Raw genomic sequence first — 24,413 nt, forward strand, 5'->3', positions numbered from 1 at the left:
AAGTGAAAATTCATGGCAAAGAAGCACAGGTAAACCACAATGTATTATAAACCAAAGCCACTATTAATAGACAATAACAACTATGGATCAGGAAAATATTAGAAAGTGGTCATTTCTATTCCATTTGCAGTTAAAGAACTTTTGGAAAGAGTCAAAATTTTTTAAAAGTTTGGTTATTTAAAGAAAGATACCCAGAAAATTCATCAAATAGTATTGTGCATTCCTCACAATTGCTATGTAAAATTTTAGGTGGTATTAAACTTAAGAAACTCTCTGTCCTTCTACTTATTTATTCTATCCACTTTTTAATGCATCATTTATTTTGTTCCTTCCTAAAATACCTCTCTTTAACCATGAAAAAAAGTACTTCAATTGATCTCAAATAAAGAATGACATTTTCTGAGAAAAACAAAATTATTTGTGCTAGAAATTAAAGCAAAGGGTGAAGGAGAGAGCAACTAAATGCAAATATAGAATTATCAAATATACAGAAGAAAACTGACCACTTCTTCTGATGGTGTTTTTCTATTTTAACAGATATAGAAATGTTCAATTTACAAGAACTATTAACCAAAACCTTTAATTATCCAAATTTTTGTTAATAACAACGCTCCATATTTAGCAAGAGGGAACAGAAGAGAAAGCACAGAAACAGAGTTAAGAAGGCAATGTGAAGTTGAAGGCAGAGGCTGGAATAATGCATCTACAAGCCAAGGAACACTAAGGATTGTGTTTCCACAGAAGCTAGAAGAGAAGCACGGGACGGTTTCTCCCCAAGAGCCTCCCTACAGAAGGAAGCAACCATGCTGTCACTGTGATTTTGGACTGCTGGCCACCTGAACCATGGGAAAAAAATACATCTCTGTTGTTTTAAGCCACCCAGTTTGTGGTCATTTGTTATAAAAGCCCTAGAAATCTTATACTACTTCTTATAATATCTTGATATAGCCACCGAGTTAATCCACTTCATTACCACAATAAATCAAACCATGAAAATATATATGGAAGCACTCTGAAAAATAGATGCTGTTTAAATATGTGGTGGTACTAAACATCTTCATTATCATCATCATCATTCTATCATTAATGCTGTTAAATCAACCCCTATCTACATATAATACTAATTATATCTTTCTTTAAAAAAAGATGTAGGGGGCTTCCCTGGTAGCGCAGTGGTTGAGAGTCCGCCTGCCGATGCAGGGTTCGTGTCCCGGTCTGGGAAGATCCCACATACTGCGGAGCGGCTGGGCCCGTGAGCCATGGCTGCCGAGCCCGCGCATTCGGAGCCTGTGCTCCACAACGGGAGACGCCGCAACAGTGAGAGGCCCGCGTACCGCAAAAAAAAAAAAAAAAAAAGATGTAGGGACTTCCCTGGTGGCACAGTGGTTAAGACTCCACTCTCCCAATGCAGGGGCCCCGGCTTCAGTCCCTGGTCAGGGAACTAGATCCCACATGCATGCCGCAACTAAGAGTTTGCATGCCACAACTAAGGAGTCGGCAAGCCGCAACTAAGGAGTCAGCAAGCCGCAACTAAGGAGCGCCTGAGCTGCAACTAAGGAGCACACGTGCCACAACTAAGGAGCCCGTGAGCCGCAATTAAGGAGCCTGCCTGCCACAACTAAGACCCAGTGTAACCAAATAAATAAATTAATTAAATATATATTTTTAAAAAAAGATGTATACCCCTTCAAATACTCTCACATCAGAAATCATCTTTTTTTTAAAAAAAAAAAACCACCTCTGAATATCCATGTAAAGTGCAGACAGTAAACCATGTTCCTATAGGGGTCAGACAGGCGACATAAATGTGAGGTGAGGTCGGTCCAAGTGCACATGTCCTTACCATTAGGAATGTAGCAAACTAGACAGCACATCCCCCAAATTCTGATTTTTGTCTGAAATGTTATGATCTTTCAATGCTGACTTGATTTTTAAAAACTGAGCCAACTAAGCAAAAACCATCTCCAAGTCCTGCATGGCCCTATGGTTCTCCAGGTTTCTCCCTCCAACGTAAATAAAGCGCTAAGCCCAGTGTTTGACACCCAGTAAATCCACAAGAAGCACTAGGTGTTATTATAGTAATGGTCTATTATCACTGCTGACCTTTGTGAAGGCACTTCCAGCAGAGCAGAGGCAGAAGCCAGACTACAGTGACTTGAGGACCGATGGCTAAAGTGGCAGCAGAGACAACGGCATAGTCTTTTCTAATTGGAAGTTGAGGAGTAGTAAGAGGGGATGAGCAAGGACAGAAGCTGAAAGAGGAATATGGGAACATAAACATTCTTCATTAAGGTTTGTCTACAGATTAAATGAAGAGCTCTTTTAAACAGTCAAAAAAAAAAACCTTTTCAAATTAAACAAATCAATTTTAAAAAAGTTTCTTCAGTGTGTTTTTCAAAGCAACTTTAGTACAGGAGAAAAGAGTGGCCTGAAAGTCAGCAGATCTGAGTTTTGGTTTTATCATTAATTCATGACTATGATCAAGTTATTAGATCTACAGGCATCAGGTTTCTCATCTGTAAAGCAAAATGTTTAACAGGAACTAGATGATCTCTAAAGTCAAACTATCTTGACAACTGCATAGCATAGTTTCTTTCTTCCTTGTAAATAAAATTCTAACTCAAATTATTTTTTTTAGAAATACCCAAACTGGAGAGAGGGTGAGGGTGGAAAATTTTAAGAACTTCATGACCAAAATGCGGCAGAAAAATCTTAGGTGAAAAGGTACATATTTCAGTAACTAAACTAACCAATGTATTTATGCTAGGAAAAGACTTATTTTTGGCAAGTGACACTGAAAAGGAAATGGTGGAAAACATGAGCATTGATTGAAGCAAAGAAAGTTGAGGCTTATAAATTACACTTAATCATGTCTCTGCTGTACAAGTGTTAGACAAACATCAACTAAATACCCACTGTTGTAATATTGGATGGATATTAGAAGACTGACATTTTAGGTTTCTCGTTTACAAGTAAGAATCTTTTTAGCCTCATGAGAATTTTTAGAATCCAGGAAATAAGCACTCTGATGAGTTTGGGGAACAATTCCTCCGATAAGTGTATGAATATGAGATAATAATAATAGAAATAACTCTCATTTATTGAAGGCTTACCCTGAGCACTTTGCTAACACTTTGCATATATCATCATCATTTTAAATATAAAAGTCAGTGTTTATATATATGAAGAAAGTGAAATTCAGAGACACAATCTGTCAAGAATTACACAGGCTTTCAAGAACAAGGATTCACATCTCTGCTTTCCAGCCCCAAAACCCATGTTCTTGTTACCATGAAGATATACTGTCTCCTACACTGGTCACTCTCAAAGGGGTCAGGTTGTGACTAAAAGGGAGCCTGAAGGTTTTGTAAGGCCGGTAACATTCTGTTTCTTGATCTGAGTCCTATTTTATAAACAGGATACAAACAGATCTGAACGCAAGCAGTTGTTCACTTTGTAAATATATGTGTAAATATGTATATATATTATATATAATAAATAATAATCTGTGTGGTTTTGAGTATATATTATATACCACAATAAACTTATACATTCTCTATGCATTAGTCGGGACTCTTTTACAAGTAAAAGTCCAATTCAAACTATCTTCAACAAGAAGGGGAAATTTAGGGACTTCCCTGGTGGCGCAGTGGTTAAGAATCCACCTGCCAATGCAGGGGGCACGGGTTCGAGCCCTGGTCCGCGAAGATCCCACATGCCGCGGAGCAACTAAGCCCGTGTGCCACAGCTCCTGAGCCTGTGTTCTAGAGCCCGCGAGCCACAACTACTGAGCCTGCGCTCTAGAGCCCGCAAGCCACAACTACTGAAGCCCCTGTGCCAAGAGAAACCACTGCAATGAGAAGCCCGTGCACCACAATGAAGCGTAGCCCCTGTTCACCACAACTAGAGAAAGCCCACACGCACCAATGAAGACCCAGTGCAGCTAAAAATAAACAAATAATTTTCTTTTCTTTTTTTTTTTTAAAAAGGGAAATTTATTGGCTAAACAACTCAAAGGTCAGGGGTGAAGCTAATCCCAGGGTGGAATAAATCCAGGGACCAGAGCACCTGCTGGCCTGTGGTTGTCTGCTTTTTCCCTATTCCTGACCACTCTCTGTGCTCTCTCATTCTCTTCTTCTAAACCTTTTTCCATGTTGTGGTAACATGCTTAGATTTTCATCCTTCTAAATGAAAGTTCCTAAATGAAAGAAGCAAAAGAGTCTTCTCCAGCAGCTCTAATTAAAAACAAAACGAAACAAAACAAAAACAAAGAACTATAGGAAGGACAGTTTGGGTCGTCAGATTTACCTGGACCCATCACTGTGGCCAAGGGAATGAGGTACCATTTCTGGTCTGGTCTCAGTCACATACCCACCTCTTCGGTCAGATGGAAGAAGTATGTGCAGGACATACTCCTGTTGGTCATTAAAGAAACTGCAGAGTACTGACCGCCACTCTAATGTCTCATCTACTATATTCCAAGTCATAAGATGCATTACTAGTATTATTTTTAAGAGTGATACTTCATATTTATTCAACAATTCATAAACCAATTTAAAAACCTTTTGAAAAACTATATTTAAAGTTGATTCACTCCTTCATAACCCTGTGAGGCACAGAGAGGAAGCACTACCATCCTCAGATTACAAAAGAAGGAACTGAGGCTCAGAGAGATTGAGTAACACATTCAATATTACAAGCTGATAAATGTCACAAAATCAGACACAAGTGCTCTTCCAACCATATCATACGATAAGGCACAGTAGTTTAAAATTACATTAAAGATTTAATGGTACCTATGAGAATATGGTTCAAGGGGAAAAAAAGCTTAAATGAGAAACTGTGATAAACCCATTTGTCTGAGGCTCAGTACTTCTATTTGGTAGATCTTAATTTTATATCTACTACTATAAGCATTCAAAGGCAAAAGAACACTATACAGGAAACCGCATACCATCAGAAAGCATGTCTTGGTTATCACTTAGCATGCCTTCAGCTGCAGGGAAATAAAATTAAACTTCAAGTGACTGAAAAAATAAGGGGATTTATTATCTCATACAGTAAGATGTCCCAAGATAAGACATTTCCAGAGTTAATTAATTCCACGGCTCAAAAAGTCCTGAAAAACTCAGGACCTTTCCATCTTTCAACTCTGCCAGACTTGGCCTGCTGTCAAGCTCCCTTCTGGGGAGCAAGTTCATTACAACAGCTTCAGGCAACAGAGCTTCACCCACGAATGTCCACAGACAGGAAACAGATCCTCTGTCTCCCTTCATTCATTTACCTATGTTAAATTAGTTAATATATGCAAAGCATCTAGAAAATGCCTGGCACATAATATATGTTATATAACTGTTAGGGGAAACACTGACTGAAACCACCCACCCTGGCCAGGCACCACAATAACCATCTGCATGAGTTGTTTTACAACAGGAGGTCCTGGTAAGGAACACGGAACTAACAAGCCACCACCAACTGGAAGAATTCGGGAAAGGTCAATAGGAGACGCCAGTCCATATGTCCTACCAACCTCCCAGAATCCTCCTCACTGGAATCCATCTTGGCTGAGTGATGCTCGCACCACCAGGAAGGACCCTGAGTCAGAATGACTGGCCAGAGACAGCCCAGAAACTAACCCCCATCACCATAAAACCCGAGACTGCAATCCACATGGCAGAGCAGTCCTCCTGGGTTCCCTCACCCTCCTGCTCTCCACCCGGGTGCCCCTTCCTAATAAAGTCTCTTGCTTTGTCAGCACGTGTGTCCCCTCGGACAATTCATTTACGAGTGTTGGACAAGAGCCCACTCTCGGGCCCTGGAAGGGGTCCCTCCTGCAAGAAAAGGATTTTTTTTTTTAATAAGCCTATATTTAAGAGGAACACAAATCTATATGACCAAAGAGCAGTGAAGGAACTCTCAGGCTGATGATAAAAGGAATACCAAGATGACAGATGAGAGGCATGACTTGAGAACAATCCATCCAAGAATGGAGCAGGAGGACACAGAGTTCTAGGAGGGTCATTCCCAAGAAAGAAAAAAAAGAAATTGGTAGAATACCTGAACGTGACTGACTACAACAAAAGTTGTTCAGTTCTGTCAGAGACTTTCAAGAACTAGAAGAACAAAGCAAAACATAAAAACTGTTGCACAGAGAGGAAATATTATCACAGATACTACATGATGTTGCTCTAAATACTGCATACACAAACATAAGCCTTGAATACTGATTTAACCAAAATTTTAGTCACTGGGAGGATGCAGTAGGAGGATTGGAAAGAAATCATAAAAAAGCTAAATCCTTATCATACAGTCAAAAATCAACAAAAAACATCTATAATGTGGGCCCCTCGCCCACTACTTTCTGGAGACAACTGAGTAGATTGTAAATAACAGTTACCACTCAGATTGCTAAACTGTATAACTATTTAATGACAATTAATTGCTTTGTGGCAGAGGCTAATAATCATCTTAAATTTGCAGGCTGCCTCAGAGACCCAGATTTTCCATAGCTCTTTCTCCCTCTTGTTCCCTCATGGCATTTTAGCATGGAACTAGCAAGGAGAAGAGAGAGCAAGTTATGGTATAAATATGGGTATCTGGTCACTGATTTTGGTTGTATGACTTAATTTCTTTTGCACCTTTATAACTTGGGCAAAGTAGGTATGTATAAAAAAAAAGTAAATACCATAAAAAAAACTAAACAGTGTTATTCAACAGGGCATTATTCCATTTTTAGCAGGGCAGTTCTTTTTGGTGCCCTAAGATAGCTCTATGAGGCTATCTTAGAGCACAGGGATACAAACTAAGGCCTGTGGACCAAATCTAATGTATTGCTGGTTTCTGTAAATTAAGTCTTATTGAAACACAGTCATGCCATTCATTTCATTCATTTACATATTGTCTATGGCTGCTTTTGTCCTGTAACAGCAGAGTTGAGTAGTTTCCACAGAGACCTGTGGCCCTCAAAGCCTAAAACACCACCTGATCCTTTACAGAAAAAGTTTGCCAACTCTAATTTAGAATATTGCATGATATTTTGTATCCAATTCCTACCCACAAATGTCAGTATTCCCCAAAAAGTAATTATGAAAACCCCCACTTCACACCCTATATTTGCAACCCACCCTCCCCTACTCCCTACCAGGATGAAGAGTAGAACTTTGAAACACCAACTGCCTCCAGGGAGCAGAACTCAGAGGTTGGATAAGGATAGGAAAGGGTACCAATAGGGGCTGTTATTTTTGTTTTCAAAAAGTCTTAAAATACTAAATCTTTCAAAGTATTCACACGTATTCTTCAAGCAAATTAAATTTAAAATCAAAAGAAAACAATAGAGCAAATCAAATCTGGTTAATGGTTCTGGTGACTCTCTACATAATATGTGATTATATTTGCTAGATATAATTTGTTTTATCTGTTAGAGTTGCTCTGGAGAATTTTTTGGTTGCACATATCCAAAGCTGCTAGATAGACGACCCTCAGATAAGAAGGGTGTTACTGTGCTAAAACTGAATGTGAGTATAATATTTGAAATTCTCCAATTTCAAGAAAGGTCAATAATCTAACACATCCTACAAATGATCTTCAGTGAAGTTTGAAATGTTTAAACCTAAAAAGTCTGATAGATAAAATGTTTAATAAATATTACTAACTCTCATAAGTAGAAATTAAGAGAAAAGCTTTCAAAAGATCTATGTAGGAAAAAAAATTAGTTTTCTTTAATTCAGCTTTCTTTTAAGTTGACTGGAAATTTAAAAGATGACACTAATATAAAAACATAAAAGACTGAATTAATAGTATGATCCACATCAATACTTCCAATTCATTACTTTACGAGAAAAATGTGACACTGTATATCTGTGGTATGTTCTACCCAGAAAAGACATGACACATCCAAAGACAGACTGTATTCTTAGGTATGTCTAATCTTTAAAGTGTGCTAATTTACCACTTATTTACAATTTAACTAAATTTTAAAATTGTCTGATTTTCCCATACATAGGAAAAGCTTTAAATATATAATTATCTTTGTTAATAGGGACCTAATGAATAAGGCATCAAAAACGTTTTAAAATGTAAAAACAAACATAATTCACTATATAAGCTAAAAATCTAAGATACCACATAAAACAACAATACATTTTAAAGAGTGTAAACAACACTCATCAGGAATAAACAGCTTACTGTATCTTCAAAAAAGGCATCAGAATCTGCACTTTATAAAGAAAACATTACATTGGTAAAGCTTATTTTGAAACGTAGGATGACACAGCTAGTTAAGTAGTTACGACGACTATTCCTAAAACATCAAAATAAACATTTTAATATTTCAGTTAGGAAAATACAGTCTCCAAAGGTTTATTCTACTGAAAAGATTCAGCTGTTGAATTGTAACTTACAAGAAATAGACTTAAACTATAGTTTCCCTTGTTATAAAATTATAACAGCTGTTAACCTTTCTTCAAAAGAAATTAATGCAAGAAAAATTTAATGCTTTCATAAAATGCTAACTGTATTCATAATCCTGGAAATTTGGTTTATATTTTAACTGAAGATAATTAATGTAGCTACTTTGATAATGTGGAGTAAAAAGTAGAGAAAAATATTTCTAAGCACCACCTTTCTTATTTTAGGTAATACTTGACATAAATCCATCGTATTAAAAAAAAGCATGTGTTTTTAGAATAAAAACATTTAAAAGGTTAAAAGCTTTGACTATCAACTTACCTTCTTTTGATACCACACTATAGCATCTGTGACTTTGGACGCCATTTATTCCACCGAGATCACACATTCGTCATTTTAGGCTGTGCAAGAGAGAAAAACATACAAAGGACTTGACTTCCACCTTCTAAAAGGAGACTGAACAACATGTATACATAGCACTCTGGTTACTTGCACAGCAGGGGTGTATGACTATACTTATATTACACCCTTCCTCATTACTATTTTAGCAACAGGTTCCCTTAAGTGAACAAAAATCAGTTGCCATAAGAAAAGGATCTTTCTACATGAATATAACACTTAAATTTTCTTACAAAAGAGTTGAATTGTTTTTTAAAAAATAAGTCTTCTAAATAAATTTCAGAATTTTCCAGGTTAGACTGGAAATTTTTCATTTATAAATTCCCATATGATAGGAATCAATCCATTCACTCAGTAACAGATCAGTTTTGCTTCAGCTTCTATCTAGGAGCTAGCATCAATTACTGTTGCGAAAGGGTGGCTTGATAGATTCCAAAATTGATAATCATATTTACTTTTCCCTGATACTCAGTAAACACAAAGTTGAACTAAAATCAAATAGCTGGAGAAACCTAATTAATGTATGTTAAATAATACTAAGCTAATATTAGAGTTAATTACACAGGAATAGCTACTATTAAGGACTTCTCAGATACCACAGTTTGCTAATATTCAGAAATTTACCACAGACTACTTCATAAGCATCTTTTTGGATACTAAACTTAATGGTTCCTTACTCGTAGAGAAAATTAACTTCAGACTGATTCCAGCTACCTCTGGAATATTCTTCTAGTCTTAATACTACACCAGCATGGAGGGCATCTCTGGCAGGTGTTAAGGATGAGCTTAAACAGGTTCAAATGCAGAATTCATTGCAGAACTCATTACACATTAGGATCATCCAAGGCCAAACAGGATCTCAAGAAAATTCTGAGCGGAGCACCCTGCTCAGCCAACCCTAGCACATGCAGCTCTGCAACCGGCGAAATGCTAACACTACAGAGTTTGCCCAGAGTAAACAAAATACCAGAGGTTTTCTACTTCATTCTTGGGAGCATATGAGGATTCAAACATAACGACGATTATTACCAGCAAGTTCAAATATTCAGATCAACTTCTAAAATTTAAGGCAGAATTTACTTACTGCCTGTATTTTTTTAACTTTTATTGAAATATAGTTGATTTACAATGTTGTAACTGCATATATTTTTGACAGTGTTAGAGACCAGATTATTTATTACCTTTCCTAAGATACTGATTGCATCTTTAACTGATCAAATTCAAGTAAACTATGTTTTGAAAACCTCATAAATTCCCTGGCATCATGGAAACGGGAGGAGCATAGAGTCAAAAGATGAGGATTCAAATGGTTCCACTAATATGCAATATTGAAGAAGTCACTTCACCTCTATGATCTAGTTTCTTTCACTTATAAAACAGGAGTAACTGTACCTATCTATACCTTATAGAGTTTTTGTGACTAATAAATAAGACAATATACATAAAATGCTTACCAAAGTCTAGGACATATAGATGGTCAATTATAATTATTTTATTATTAATTTTATATTTTAAAATTCCCCAATTCAGGAACTGGGAAATATTTATATTTCCTTTTTTAAACATGGCAAACAGGTTAGAGAAGGAAAACGTGCAATCAGCTTTTGTTGACAGTTAAAATAAAAATAGTTATTATGATTATCCTAAGATTGCAATGTCAATTCTCAACTCCATACACATGGATTATTTAGAGATTTCAAAGTTCACCTCCTCTGAAGTTTCTCAGTCAGATGTGGCTACCTTTATTTCTCTTACCAGGGTTCTGAGGGGAAGCTTGTCCTTACTGACTTAAAATCTTCCATTTTTTGTTTTTCTGTCTTGGAGGCCTTTGGGAGTAATTCATTAACTGAAACCACATTTTGTACTAGAGGTTTTACCTTGATTCGGTCAGCAGACTATTCATTACAACATTACACCTTCATTATAATTGTCTGTAAGGACTATTGTTTATGTTTTCCAAACCGGTTATAACTCTCCTCCCTCTCCTGTCCCCACCTTGCCAGATGCAAACTACAAAAAATGTTACAAAAAGTATGAAAATATCAATTTTTCACTTTATTGTCCTTTAATCTCACCGAACCTTTACTGACAAAAATTCCAGCTTATCTACCAAAATAAGGATCCTCTTTCTAAGCCCCAGTGGTGTAAATAATATGCATTTCATATAGAAAATGTGAAAGAATTTTTTATTCAACCAATCTATTAAATATATAAGATATTTAATATATTTGGGGAATATTTAAATGGTCACATATAAATAGTATTTTTTTTTTTTTTTTTTTAAGAAAAAGCTTCAGTGGAAGTGAGGAAAACAGTACCTGGTTCAAATAAAATAATCTCAAAGTTTTTTTTATATACTTTGGTTTACACCAAGCTACACTAAGAAATAAATTTTGAAAATCAACTGTAACGGTACACTAGGTACATAAAATGTTCTAAATATTTTAATTATATTCATTTGGATTTATGGACATAAAATTTCAATCAATTTTGTTTAAAAAAAGAAACAACCTTTTTTCAGGTAATGGTAAGTTTTGCTCTACAAACTCATTTCACAGTTTTTCCATTGTGTCAACAACCTTTCAGTGACATGGAGTGGCTCATATCTATTTTTAAAACAGGTTTTACAGCATGCTAAGACAGATTCCTGAATCAGACATCTGACAAGGCACAGACACATGAGTATAAACAACAAGAAATAATAAATCAGCAAATGATTTCATGAATAATAAAGATTATTTCTAAAGCTTTTCCAACTTCTTTGATTCTAACGGTCCAGGAATACAGGTTTATAGTCTCTTTTATCATGATAGTTCATGATAAATACTTTTTATGCTAAATTGACACTAAAATTAATTTACAGAAAAAAGTAGAATATTAAGCTTATTGGGTACCTTAAACAGAGGATCTTAATCTTTTTTGATCAAATAATTTGATAGAAAGATGATATTAAGATATAAAATTGTGAAAACACAGAGCTAACCATAGGCATAACATTTAAATATTGCCATAGACAGTTACTCTGAGCTAATTCTCTCAACGCTGCTTTAGTCATCATACTTGTCAAAACATCTGAAATTACTCTTTACTATGTCAAGGTCTACACAAAATGCATTTATAATGCCAAAGACTAGGATAGAGGGAAAAGATGACTATGAAGAGACTGTATGTTAAGTCTGCTTTAATAGAATCTCACTATCAGGGACTTGCCTGGTGGTGCAGTGGCTAAGAATCCACCTGCCAATGAAGGGGACACAGGTTCGAGCCCTAGTCCAGGAAGATCCCACATGTTGCGGAGCAACTAAGCCCATGCATCACAACTACTGAGCCTGTGCTCTAGAGCCCGCGAGCCACAACTACTGAAGCCCGTGCCTAGAGCCTGTGCTCTGCAACAAGAGAAGCCACCGCGATGAGAAGCCCGCGCACCGCAACGAAGAGTAGCCCCCAGTTGCCACAACTAGAGAAAGCCCGCACGCAGCAATAAGCAGCCAAAAATAAATAAAATAAAATTCTATTTAAAAAAAGAAAAAAAAAAGAATCTCACTATCAAATACCCACAAGTATTCTTTGCACAGATATAGCCAAAGAAAAATCAAGTTTTTAACCACTCCCTATGTTAGAAAAAAAAAAAAAATCAGTCTATGGAATACTACATAATGTTACAATGTACTTCTCTCATAATTCTAAAACAAATTCCTCTGTTCCAGCATGATTCTCACTACTCTCAGAAAATAATTTATGCACACCTCTGACACTTCACTTGTGCTGTAATTCTCATTCCTTTTCTCCACTCATCCATCCTTCTAGATCCGTTCAAATCCTACTTCCTCTAAGATGAAGCTAGCTTTCTGTAAGTGTTCATTTGGAACACTTGAAGCTGGATGTCTCTTCCAGCACTGATTTGTACTAATAAATCTGGTATTTAAATAAAAATGCAAAGCAATATAGCCACACATGTCATTCAATCATATGTAAACACCCTTAAGGAAAAAAAGAGGCATCCTTCCCCCTTTGTGTCTCACTAAGTACCCAACACATTATAATATGCAGAAGAGGAAGGAGAGCAGAGAAAAAGCAATGACTAAGCATCAGGAGAACTGGGTTCTAGATTCAAGTTCTGACACTAAGAGCTAGGGCTTTTGAATTAGTTACTGAGTTCTCTGGGCCTTCTCACCAGTGCCATCTAGTCAAATATTCCACAACTCAATAAAGGTTAAATAAAAATTCGAATAATGTACAGGAGTTCCTGTGAATTCCTTTACTAACACACCCAAAAATATTAACATTAGTTAAATCAGTCATACATATTTGGAATCTCATTATTATGCTACTCAGCAACCTTGTGTCGCTCCCCACTGCACTTAGAATTGTATTTAGACCCTCTAAAGTCTCACACTAACCTACTTACCCAACATTATTGCTCACTGTCTTCTCATACATCTGTTTCAATCATACCACACTTCCTACAGTTTTCTACCTCTGTGCCAAAATTAACAGTTCTTCTCTTTCCAAAACAAGGAAGATTTCAAGAAGGCCTCTTAAATTCTACTTTCTCTATAAGTTTCTCCCAACTTCCTCCATAAAATACTTCTCATCCTGTTCTGTATTCCCATTAAACTTAATATGTACTGTTTTGCACAGACTTTTGTATACTTGTCTGTATATGTGCCCCTACCACTATCCATAAGTTCTTTGAGAGCAGTCCAATGTCTTTACGACCTCAGAACTCTCCGATAGCTTTTTGTATATATTAAGCACAAATGTTTACAAACCAAATTAAACAGTTGCCAGCCAAAGTACTGGTACCATCACAGATGAATGAATTTAATTTTTCTATCAACTGGAAAAAAAAAAAGAAAAAAGCACAACAATGAGAGTGGTCAGTTAAGTTTTATTTGGGGCAAAATGAGGACTACAGCCTGGAAGACTAGCCTTTCACAAAGCTCTGAGGAAGTGCTCCGAAGTGGTAGGGGGTGAGGTCGGTATATATGTGATTTTAGTAAAGGTGGGGATACATGCAATTAATCACACATTTTGGCAGAAGGTTGCTACTAGTCACAAGAAGACCGCTGCTAGTCACGAGGAGCAGATGTCTCCCTGAATGATTATAGTGCTTTTCCAGATATGGAAGTATACAAGAAACCGCGCTCATAAAATCTTCTGAAAATATCTAACTACATGAAGGCCTGTACTGCCAGTTTTTCCGAGAGCACAGAGTGCCTCATTCCTGATCTCCACAAACTCCACCCTGAACTCCTTTCAGGGTGTGTTGAAGGTCAGCGACCACAATGGCTAACAACTTCATTCTTGTAGTGCCAGATGCAGAGGGACAATTTTTAGTTGGCAGGTCAGAAATTAAAAATTCTACCTGCCAAACTCCTGCACTACCCCAACATGCATATAAACATAGAAACATACTCTTCCCTAGTACTAAAAGGTACAAAAACATTGTAAGTTTAATTAATATGGCTGGTTTATTTGCTGACATGTCACTCAATCAACCAATATATAAGGATCTGTAGACCTATAAAGTACAATGAACAGGAGTAAAAGTCAAACCTGCCAAGTCTAGTCTACCTCTATTCCTAAATGCTAAAGTAAAGTTATATATAACTCAGTTGCCTCCTCCAAGGTTAAAATAAGCAATTTTTAGACTTCAGAAACTAGGAACAAACTTTCCTTAAAAAGGTAATAAACACGAAGGTTCAAACCGAATTTTTTCATACTGGTATTGAAGTTAAAAAAGTGAGGGCTTCCCTGGTGGCGCAGTGGTTGAGAGTCTGCCTGCCAATTTTTTCATACTGATATTGAAGTTAAAAAAAAAAGTGAGGGCTTCCCTGGTGGCGCAGTGGTTGAGAGTCTGCCTGCCGATGCAGGGAACGCGGGTTCGTGCTCCGGTCCGAGAGGATCCCACATGCCGCGGAGCGGCTGGGCCCGTGAGCCATGGCCGCTGAGCCTGCGCGTCCGGAGCCTGTGCTCCGCAACGGGAGAGACCACCGCAGTGAGAGGCCCGCGTACAGAAAAAAAAAAAAAAAAAAAGGGAAATTCTGGTAGGAGGAGCCTGGTGTGGACAGAAGGAAACCTACGAGTTTCAGGGTTTCTATTTTCTAATCATATGACCTACAAATTGTTACAATTTCTTGAAAACTTACAGAATTCTTCATCTGCAACAGGATTTTATTTCATGGAAATGTTGTGAAGAATAAATACCACAAACTATATGTTTAAAGTCACTTCCAATCTTAGGATAGAAAAATCAAATGCAAAATGAGGTCTAAGAGGTATACACTTTCTATTATACCAGTTCATAAAAGGAATATTTGTGATTCTTATTTTCCTTCATGGAACCAACACATAGTCTGTGTATTTAGGGCTACAGGAGAACACCTAACCTAAGAAGAAAAATTACAGCCAAGTAACTTCTGTGTAAATCTGTATTTATAAAAACATGCTGTACTACTGTGAAATCTAAGAGAATAACTAGAGTTATAATCTTAATACCCACAAAACCCTCTGTAGGACTTCCTGATGTGTACAGCCAACCCACCCTGTATGTCCTTTAAAAGCAGCTCTTTGAATTTCAAGTTTCTTAACTTTAGCACATACCCACAAAATCTCTACCAGTAGCATTCCTTTGGGCTTTTTTTTTTTTTTTTTAATACTTAAAAGGTCCTTCAAATACTTAATTGATAGTGTATTGTGTAAGTGATTCTTGTTTTGACTATTGTGCCATTTGGAAAAATCAATAATGAAATACAATCTAAATGGCTTAACTTCCTCATTTACTCACAAGAAATTTTTTACATCAACTGTTCAGTCATCAAATATGGATCTGTTATTAGAGGCCTCTAGTAAAAACATTAACTAAATTAGTGTTCTAGGTACTCCATAACAAAATGATAATGCATGAAATGATAATCAAATGGTTTAAAGATTTAATAGATCATCAAAATGAATTTATTTAGATTAAAAATTGCTACCTATACCTCATTAAAAATACCATGAATAAAATTTGAAAAACACTACTTTAGAGATGTTTCAGCCAGTATCTGATAAATACATTAATAAATATTAATATAAATATTAATTAAAATTAATATATTAATAAAAATATTTACTGAACACTTACTAATATTGCACTGTTGTAGGCGCTAAGGTCACAACAGTGAACAAGAAACAAGGTCCCTGCCGTGACAAAACTTACAATACAGAAAGAGACGATAGAAAATGAACAGCAAACAATATAATTTTGTGTTGAGGTGGTGCTATCAAGCAAATAAACAGGGAGATATAGTTGGGATGGAGTGTGGTACTTTTGGAAAAGATAGCCAAAGAAGTCCCCTCTGAGATGACACGTGAATTGAGATCTGAAGGATAAGAACAGACAGCTATGCTAAGAATTGAAAGAGGACATTCTGAGCAGAGGGAACAGTAAACACCAAGACCTTGAGGTGAGAATGAGTTCAGAATTTTTAAGGAACAGAAAGGAAGCTTATTTATGGGTAAAACCAACAAGATCTAGAAATGGACTAGGATGGGGCAGGTTGGGGGAGGGATTAGGGAAAAGAATCTAGGTTTTGGGTTTGAACCATTTTTCTGAGATGGATGCATATTTTTTTTAAAAAAAGGTTTATGAACAACATTGTAAAGTAACTATACTCCAATAAAAATTAATTTAAAAAAAGGTTTATGAAAGTAATACAAAAAAATAGTTTTAGACCTGTTAAGGTGACAATACCTATCTGACATAAAAATAAAGATGTCAAACAAGTAGTTACATACTTGAGTCTGAGCTCAAGATAAAGATGGAGATATGAGTATAGAAGCCATGAACACAGTCAATATTTAAAATCAGAGGTGGGTTACACAGGTATATGCATTTGTGAAAACTAAAGTATACTTAAGACCTGTGCTCAGAGATGACTTCCATAAAATCACGTGACTGACATATCAACTAAGAAGAGTGTAATTAGTGAAGAACAGGGTTCAGCCTCAAGTTGACTACTATTCAGAGAAGTGAAACAAGAGAGGCCAAGAACAGAAAATGAGTAGAAAGAAAGCAGGTGAGTGTGATGTCACAGAATCCAAGAGAGGAGGGTCTTTTACAAAGGAGTAGGCTGCTAACAGATCACTGGATTAAACAAAACAGAGGTTAGAATGAACTTGGGAGGAGCATTTTAAATGGAGTAGGGGAGATAGAAGTCAAGGTGAAATGAGAAGAAGAAAGGGCTGATAAAGAAGAGGACACCTGTAAAAAAAATCACCGAAGATCGCTAAGTGACTCCCATTGTTCCATCTTCCTTTTCCTTTTGCAAACATGTTGCTGGACACATTGTTGCCCAAAATAAAGACCTTTCCTAAGCCAGGTGTGGCTGTGACTATGTTCTGGTCCAGGTACAGCGGTGTTAGGTGCAACTTCCAAGTTAGGCCCCCTAAAAGAATCTCACTCAGTTGGAGAAAGCCCTTGGTTCTTTCCCCCCTTTCCATTTCCTGCTCCCTGCAATGCTGTTTTAATGGCCAAAGCTCCAGCAGCCACCATGGACAGTGATGTTGAGACCAGAAGCCAGGTGTATTCATAGATAGGAAGGAACCTAGGTTGCCGGATGAAGCCACCTTACCAGTTCTGACTGTCTTCCTCCATATTTCTTGTATCCAAGATTATAAATCCTTACAGTTTTAGCCATTGTTATTAGCAGCCAAACCTAATCTGATACTGCTGAGTATAATACTTTTGATATATACTTTTTTTTTGCCATCAAAACTTTGTAAATATTGTTCAAATGTCTTTTGGAATTGTACGTAACTGAGAAGTTTGCAGTCAGCTAGATTCCCCTCCACACCACATATAGGTCAGGTTTTCTTTTTGGCCAGGATGCCAAAATAATTCTCTGCTTATTTCTGAAGTTACTAACTACTAGGGTGTAGTCATTTTTCAACATTTCACAATTTTTTTTCCTGGTGTTCAGAGCGTTTCAACCTGCAAACGTAATTTTTGAATGATATTTCTGAAATCTTTTTTCTGTTCCATTTGGTGGAGTCTCTATTCCAGGGATATAAGTTATGCTTAAGTAGGATAGTCTTACTGTCTTTTCATGGTCATTTCTTTCATTTATTTTTTTCCTGTAGTGTATTTGTAGAGTTGCCATGCCATCTTTAAAAAAAATCTTGATCGTATTTAACATGGGGAGTGCTACACTGAGCTCCTACTTATTTAGATATCTAATGGGTTCTCCTTGACAACTTCAACATCCTTTTTACCTTAGCTGGGAACATTTTTATTTCTATGCACACATGTGCATGCACACACCACACACAAACTTCAATTTGAGATCTGGATACTGCTTTTAATCTATTTTTCTATAACCCATCAATGCAGGAAATGGACAAAGAAAGCTAAGTTTGGACTGAGTACAGCCACTGCTGAAACGTCATTAAGTGTCCTATACCAGGATCCATCCCCCCAGTCAGAGGGCTATCCTACCTTCATGGGCTTTGGTTCTTGCCCTTAACAAGAGTACCTTTCAAAATGTCAATGCTCCCTGACAGTGTGAGGCTCAGCATTAGTATGCGGGTCTTCTCAAGGATTTTTCATTGACTTTTTGTTTCCTACTCATCTCTTAGATCTGCTTCCCTGGAGAGTGTTAGTGAGGATACTTCCTGTTTTGCAGGCCTCATCTTTCCTTAGTCTGGCTTCTGGGATATGGGGCTGGAATTATAAACCTTGACAGATACACCCAGTATCTTCTCATTCCTTCCTGGCCTCCACTTTTTGAAGTATTTGGCATAAGGTTGTACATACCCCTTTCTCGTGCGCTTCTATTCCATTTTTTTGCCCTCTCCTTCCCCCACCCACTTTTTCCTATTTTCATTTGGTTTTTAGTGAAGGGAAAATTCTGTGATTCTACTTCATTTTTACTCACAAATACCTAAATTTATTTTTTAACATTTATTTTTTAAGTGCTAATGACAATCTTTTGAGTTACTGACTCAACTGAAAAGCAAAAATTAAATATTCTAAAACAGGATTCTAAACTAACAACAGCTGCAACTTTACTTCTGTTATTTCTAACAGAGGGAAGTAAAGGGAAGACACCCAGTTTCAATTCTTTTTATAAATTTAAGATACTAAACAGAAAATACAGAACCAAGCTTAAGCTCTTCTGTGAACCTGTTACAACTACCTCCAGGGAAAACAAATCTAAAATGCATTTTTCCTCCTCCAATCTACTATTCTTTTATTATCTACTCAATTTGGTACTTAAGCAAGGAACCCTAGAATCTTTGTCTCCTTCCCTTTCCCAACACCACCAATTCTCTACCTGGCACACAGGAACCATTCAATAAATATGAAGGAATAAATCAATGCATCTACCTGTCACACTGCCAAAACATCTCTCATATAACCCCTCCCTGGCCCCATTACCACAGACCTGGTGCAAGCCCATATTATCTACTACCAGGACTACTCTGACAGTCTCTTATTATTTCTTCACTTTCACCATTTATCGTTCTAAAATACTGACCTCAACATGCTTCTCTCCTTCTTAAAAATCTCTAATGATTTCCTATTACGTAAGAAAAGGGTTTAATCAGCATAGTATACAAAAGACCTTCTTTTACAACCTTATCATAGATTCACTGCTTTTATAATCAGTAGCATCCATCACCTCTACCTTCTTCCACACACACCCTACCCACTCCAATCTGCCATGCACATACATATCCTACAGTCAGGCCATGTGGGTTACCAAATACATTTTCATGCTTGCCTTCTAGACCTGGTGATAACTCCTCTGTCTAAAATGACTTTCTCCTTGTTCTGACCTATTTGACAAGTTACTTTGGATTCTTTCAGGCCCAGATCATCACAGGAAATTAAGTTGTAAGAACATATAAGGAATGGTGTGCAAATGACTTAATTACTTAAAGAGTAATTTAAGATTTAAATAGTTCAAACCACCAGGAAAAAAATGGTAGACTAAACACAGGGGTCTAACAACTTCACTCCCTTACAATAAGTAACTGAAACTACAGCAAAAGCGTACACATATAAGAAATGAGCTTGGAATTAGTTCTAAGAAGGTGGATGAAGGGTTAATGGTGAAATAGAAATAAGAACCAAACTGTGTCCCCTGGGTTTTCTTCCCCCATAGTTATAGTGGCCAATTTAAAATTTGGACATATGGCTTTAAATATACCAGATAACTTCTTATGGGACAAGTGAACTATTCCTGGAAACTGAGTCATTTTTAAAATAATGAACATATGGTTGGTCATCAAATCTCACTATTTCATGTAATACCATTATTAATATGTCCAGATCATCAATTCAAGGCTAATAAAAATGAAGTTTGGGGGTTGGGCTTCATATTACTACTAACTACCAAGCCAACTGGCCCAAGCTGCCTGGAAACTCAGGAATGCAACACAATTTATTAGCCACTACACTGATAACATTCTTCTAACCTGAGGGAATTTTGTATAAATCAGGAAACCAACACTTCGATTTCTAGCCCATTCAAATCCATACCACAGAGGAAAGTACTTTCTAAACGTACTACAACTATTATTTAACCAGAATCATGAGCTCAACTATGTATAGCTTATTCTCTTCACTGCTGCCTAATCTCTTCAACTATACAGCACTATACCATTTTATATAAAGGACTTCAGCACCAGAGGATTTTGGTATCCCCAGTGGGGGGTCCTGGAACCAATCCCTGCAGATACCGAGGGATGACTGTATAAGACACAAGGTATGTGCTCAGCAAATGCAACTATTCCATTTCTCTTCTTCCCTTCACAGCAAAATTTTGCTATCTCCTCCAATTTCTCCACTTCCTCTCTTCAATCCAATCATGCCTTTACTCCCCACACTCTACTGAAAGTTCTCTTTAAGGACACGAATAAATTCAGGTTGCTAAATCCAATGGTCAGGTCTCAGTTGCTCATACGACACAGCTGACTATGCTTCCTCCTCTTGGAACACTATTCACTTAGCTTCTAGGAAACCACTCTCTTGGGTTTGCTCCTAACTTTCTGGCTACCCCTCAGTTTCTTTGCTGGCTCCCGTCTTCTCCCTGAGCTCAGTCCCTGATATCTTCTCTGTCTTCACTCAGTCCCTTGGTGATCGCTTCAAAATATCTTAGTTTAAATACCATGTGTATGTAATGACCACTATATATGTAGATTACATCTCTAGTTTAACCTGTCTCCTAAATCCACTACATTAGAAAAAGTCAAACAAGTTTTCTTTGGACTTCCCACAGCCTACTATGTTGCTGTGCATTATAAATATACAAGAGAAAACTCTGTATACATTATTTCTTACATATATTTAGACTAGAACCCTTTCCTCATGATGCATCTCATGAGACATACAATTAACTAAGCCACTAAATACATCATACTGAGACACCTTTCAAGTAGTTCCAACTTCTCACAGCACAAATTAACTATACGAAAATGGGCAAACTTTTCTTCTGATTGAAGAGAGGTAATAACTGAGTTTGAGGCTTTTTTCAAGGCAGTTCACTCCATTAGAAGAGAGCTTGCCTCAAAAATTTCCTTATTCAGAGATAAATTGGTCTCTCTTAAATTCCATTCACCTGTATTAGTTATATACTCTAAATGGGCACAGAATAAATTTACATCTTCTGCCTTCACATAAAATAATATAGTAAGTAGATGCTGTTGTAATCTCTTCTTTTTCCAGATTAAATATTCCTAGCTCCTTCAACTGTTCTTCACATAACATGCCTTTCAAACCTCTCACTATCCAGGTCATCTTCCTTATCAGCTAAGATCTAAATTCCTGGAATCTAGTTGGCCAACAAAACAACCTATTTGAAGAATGCAAAACACTGTGAACTTATAACTTCTACTAATAGGGACATGATCACTTGGTCATGCAGCCTAAGGATATATTCACTTTTTAAATTTTTAGCAGCCATGGCACTGGTTAACTCAATAATCCTTTCTAAAAAATATAGGTGTATTACACACATCCACACACATAGATGCTCACACATATACAATGCACTTAGCTATATCTACTAAGAGGGCCTAGACACAATGATTCCTCAGTAGCAATAAGCACATCTAACAACCAAATCTCTAAATACTATTCTACAGTAAAGAATCAAGGCTCCTTAGAGAAATGTCTGTTTCCAGAGCTGGCATAGAGACAGTGTAAGGTGATCCTGGAACAACTTGTTGGGTCAGAAATTAAAGCGCTCAAAGAATAATAGGGAAAGTGTCAGAAGAATAAAATAAGAATCAGGGCTTCCCTGGTGGCGCAGTGGTTGGGAGTCCGCCTGCCGATGCAGGGGCCGCAGGTTCGTGCCCCGGTCTGGGAAGATCCCACATGCCGTGGAGCGGCGGGGCCCGTGAGCCATGGCCGCTGAGCCTGTGTGTGCGGAGCCTGTGCTCTACAACGGGAGAGGCCACAGCAGTGAGAGGCCCGCGTACCACAAAAAAAAAAAAAAAAAAAAGAATCCGCCTGCCAATGCAGGGGACATGGGTTCTTTCCTGGTCCGGGAAGATCCCACATGCCACAGAGCAACTAAGCCCGTGCACTACAACTACTGAGTCTGTGCTCTAGAGCCTGCGAGCCACAACTACTGAGCCTGTGTGCTGCAACTACTGAAGCCCGCACACCTAGAGCTCATGCTCTGCGACAAAAGAAGCCACCGCAATGAGAAGCCTGCGCACTGCAACGAAGAGTAGCCCCCACTCGCTGCAACTAGAGAAAGCCCGCACACGGCAATAAAGACCCAATGCAGCCAAAAATAAAATAAATTACAAAAAAAAAAAATTTAAAAAAATCAATGAGCCTATACTGATACAAATGAATGAATGAATAAATAAATAAGAGAAGGAAGCTTTCTTTGTAGCAGGAAGCCTTCTTTGCACCAGGAAGCCAGCTAATAAACACAGAAGAAATTGGTGAACTGGAAAAAAAAATCACTATTTGGCAACCATCTTTTTTTCCCCCAATGTTAGTGAGGTATAATTGACATAACATTGCATAAGTTTAAGTCGTAGAACGTAATGATCTGATATATGTATATACTGCAAAATGATTACCGCAATAAGTTAACAACCATCACCTCAGTTACATAGTTTTTCCCTTGTGATGAGAACTTTTAAGTAACCATCTTGAAAACTGATTTGTACAATAATCATCAATAGATATTAAAGCCAATGGGTAAGTTTGAGAGTAATAGGATATTTACATAATCAAAGTATCTCTCCACAGGTACTTAATAGTTACAAGGAGGGGCTTCCCTGGTGGCGCAGTGGTTGAGAGTCTGCCTGCCGATGCGGGGGATGCAGGTTCGTGACCCAGACCCGGGCGGGGGCGGGTGTCCCACGTGCCACAGAGCAGCTGGGCCCGTGAGCCATGGCCACTGGGCCTGGGCGTCCGGAGCCTGTGTTCCGCAGCGGGAGAGGCTGCGGCAGTGGGAGGCCCGCGTACCACACACACACACACACAAAAATAGTTACAGGAGTGAAATAATGACTTAGCTTTGGAGAAACCTGGCAGATACCTTCTTAACTAAATAATCAAAGTTATCATCATCAGTAATAGGAGAAACTGCAGCATTTGCTTCTTGATACAATGTACTGGAAAGAACATTATGTCTGTGATATTCCTGCCAAAAGTATATAACCTGACTCTAGTCTTGAGAAAAAAATCAACCAAACTAAAATTGAAGGACATTCAGCAAAATAACTGGCCTCCACACTTTAAAAAATGTCGATATCATGACATATAAACATAGCTCTACAACTATTCCAGCTTAAAGTAAATTAGAGAGACATGACAACTAAAGGCAGGATGTGATCCTGGATTTTCTCTTGCCATAATGGACAGTATTGTGACAATTGGTGAAATGTGAATAATATCTGAAGATTAGATAATACTATTGTGTCAAAGTTAATTTCCTGATTTTTGATCATCATACTTTGCTTACGTAGGAGAATGACCTTGTTTTTAGGAAATAAAACTGAGGTTCACATAGTTAAAGGATTATCAAGACTCAAATGAGTCAGGAAAAAAGTAATGTATATCTGTATATATAAAAATAAGGATAAAGCAAATGTAGTAAAATGTTTAATATTTGGTTAATCTCTGAAGCATATACAGGAATTCTTGTAACTTTTCAAAGTCAAATTATGTCAAAATAAAAAAAGAACTATAGTAATTTTTAATTCAGTTTTAAAATACCTCCTTTCTCATGTTAATTTTCTACACACAATCAACTTAATACACATAAAGCCTTCCTTTTTTTTTTTCCTCCGGTACACGGGCCTCTCACTGTTGTGGCCTCTCCCGTTGCGGAGCACAGGCTCCGGATGCACAGGCTCAGCGGCCATAGCTCACGAGCCCAGCCGCCCCGCGGCATGTGGGATCTTCCCAGACCGGGGCACGAACCCGTGTCCCCTGCATTGGCAGGCGGACTCTCAACCACTGCACCACCAGGGAAGCCCAAGCCTTCCTTTTATAATTAAGTTTATTTTCTCATGTAGTGTAGTTGCAGTGAAAGGGATGCACAGGGTAGACAAAAGAAAACGGGCTCTATGTTTTGATTTTACCAATTTAC

At 37.5% G+C, this 24,413-nt stretch overlaps 1 protein-coding gene across 2 annotated transcripts in view; it reads right to left on the bottom strand.

Moving 5' to 3' along the window:
* Positions 1-24,413, bottom strand: part of PHTF2 (putative homeodomain transcription factor 2) — a 129,407-nt gene that overhangs the window by 89,527 nt on the left and 15,467 nt on the right. For both annotated transcript variants that reach the window (XM_082632408.1, XM_082632407.1), the window contains exon 2: positions 8,728-8,807. In XM_082632408.1, the coding sequence (XP_082488534.1) occupies positions 8,728-8,772 (45 nt within the window). In that variant the 5' untranslated portion in view covers positions 8,773-8,807. The remainder of the gene's footprint in view (positions 1-8,727; positions 8,808-24,413) is intronic.

The sequence above is a fragment of the Mesoplodon mirus genome, assembly GCF_964341445.2.
Source record: "Mesoplodon mirus genome assembly, chromosome: 9".
Taxonomy (NCBI): domain Eukaryota; kingdom Metazoa; phylum Chordata; class Mammalia; order Artiodactyla; family Ziphiidae; genus Mesoplodon; species Mesoplodon mirus.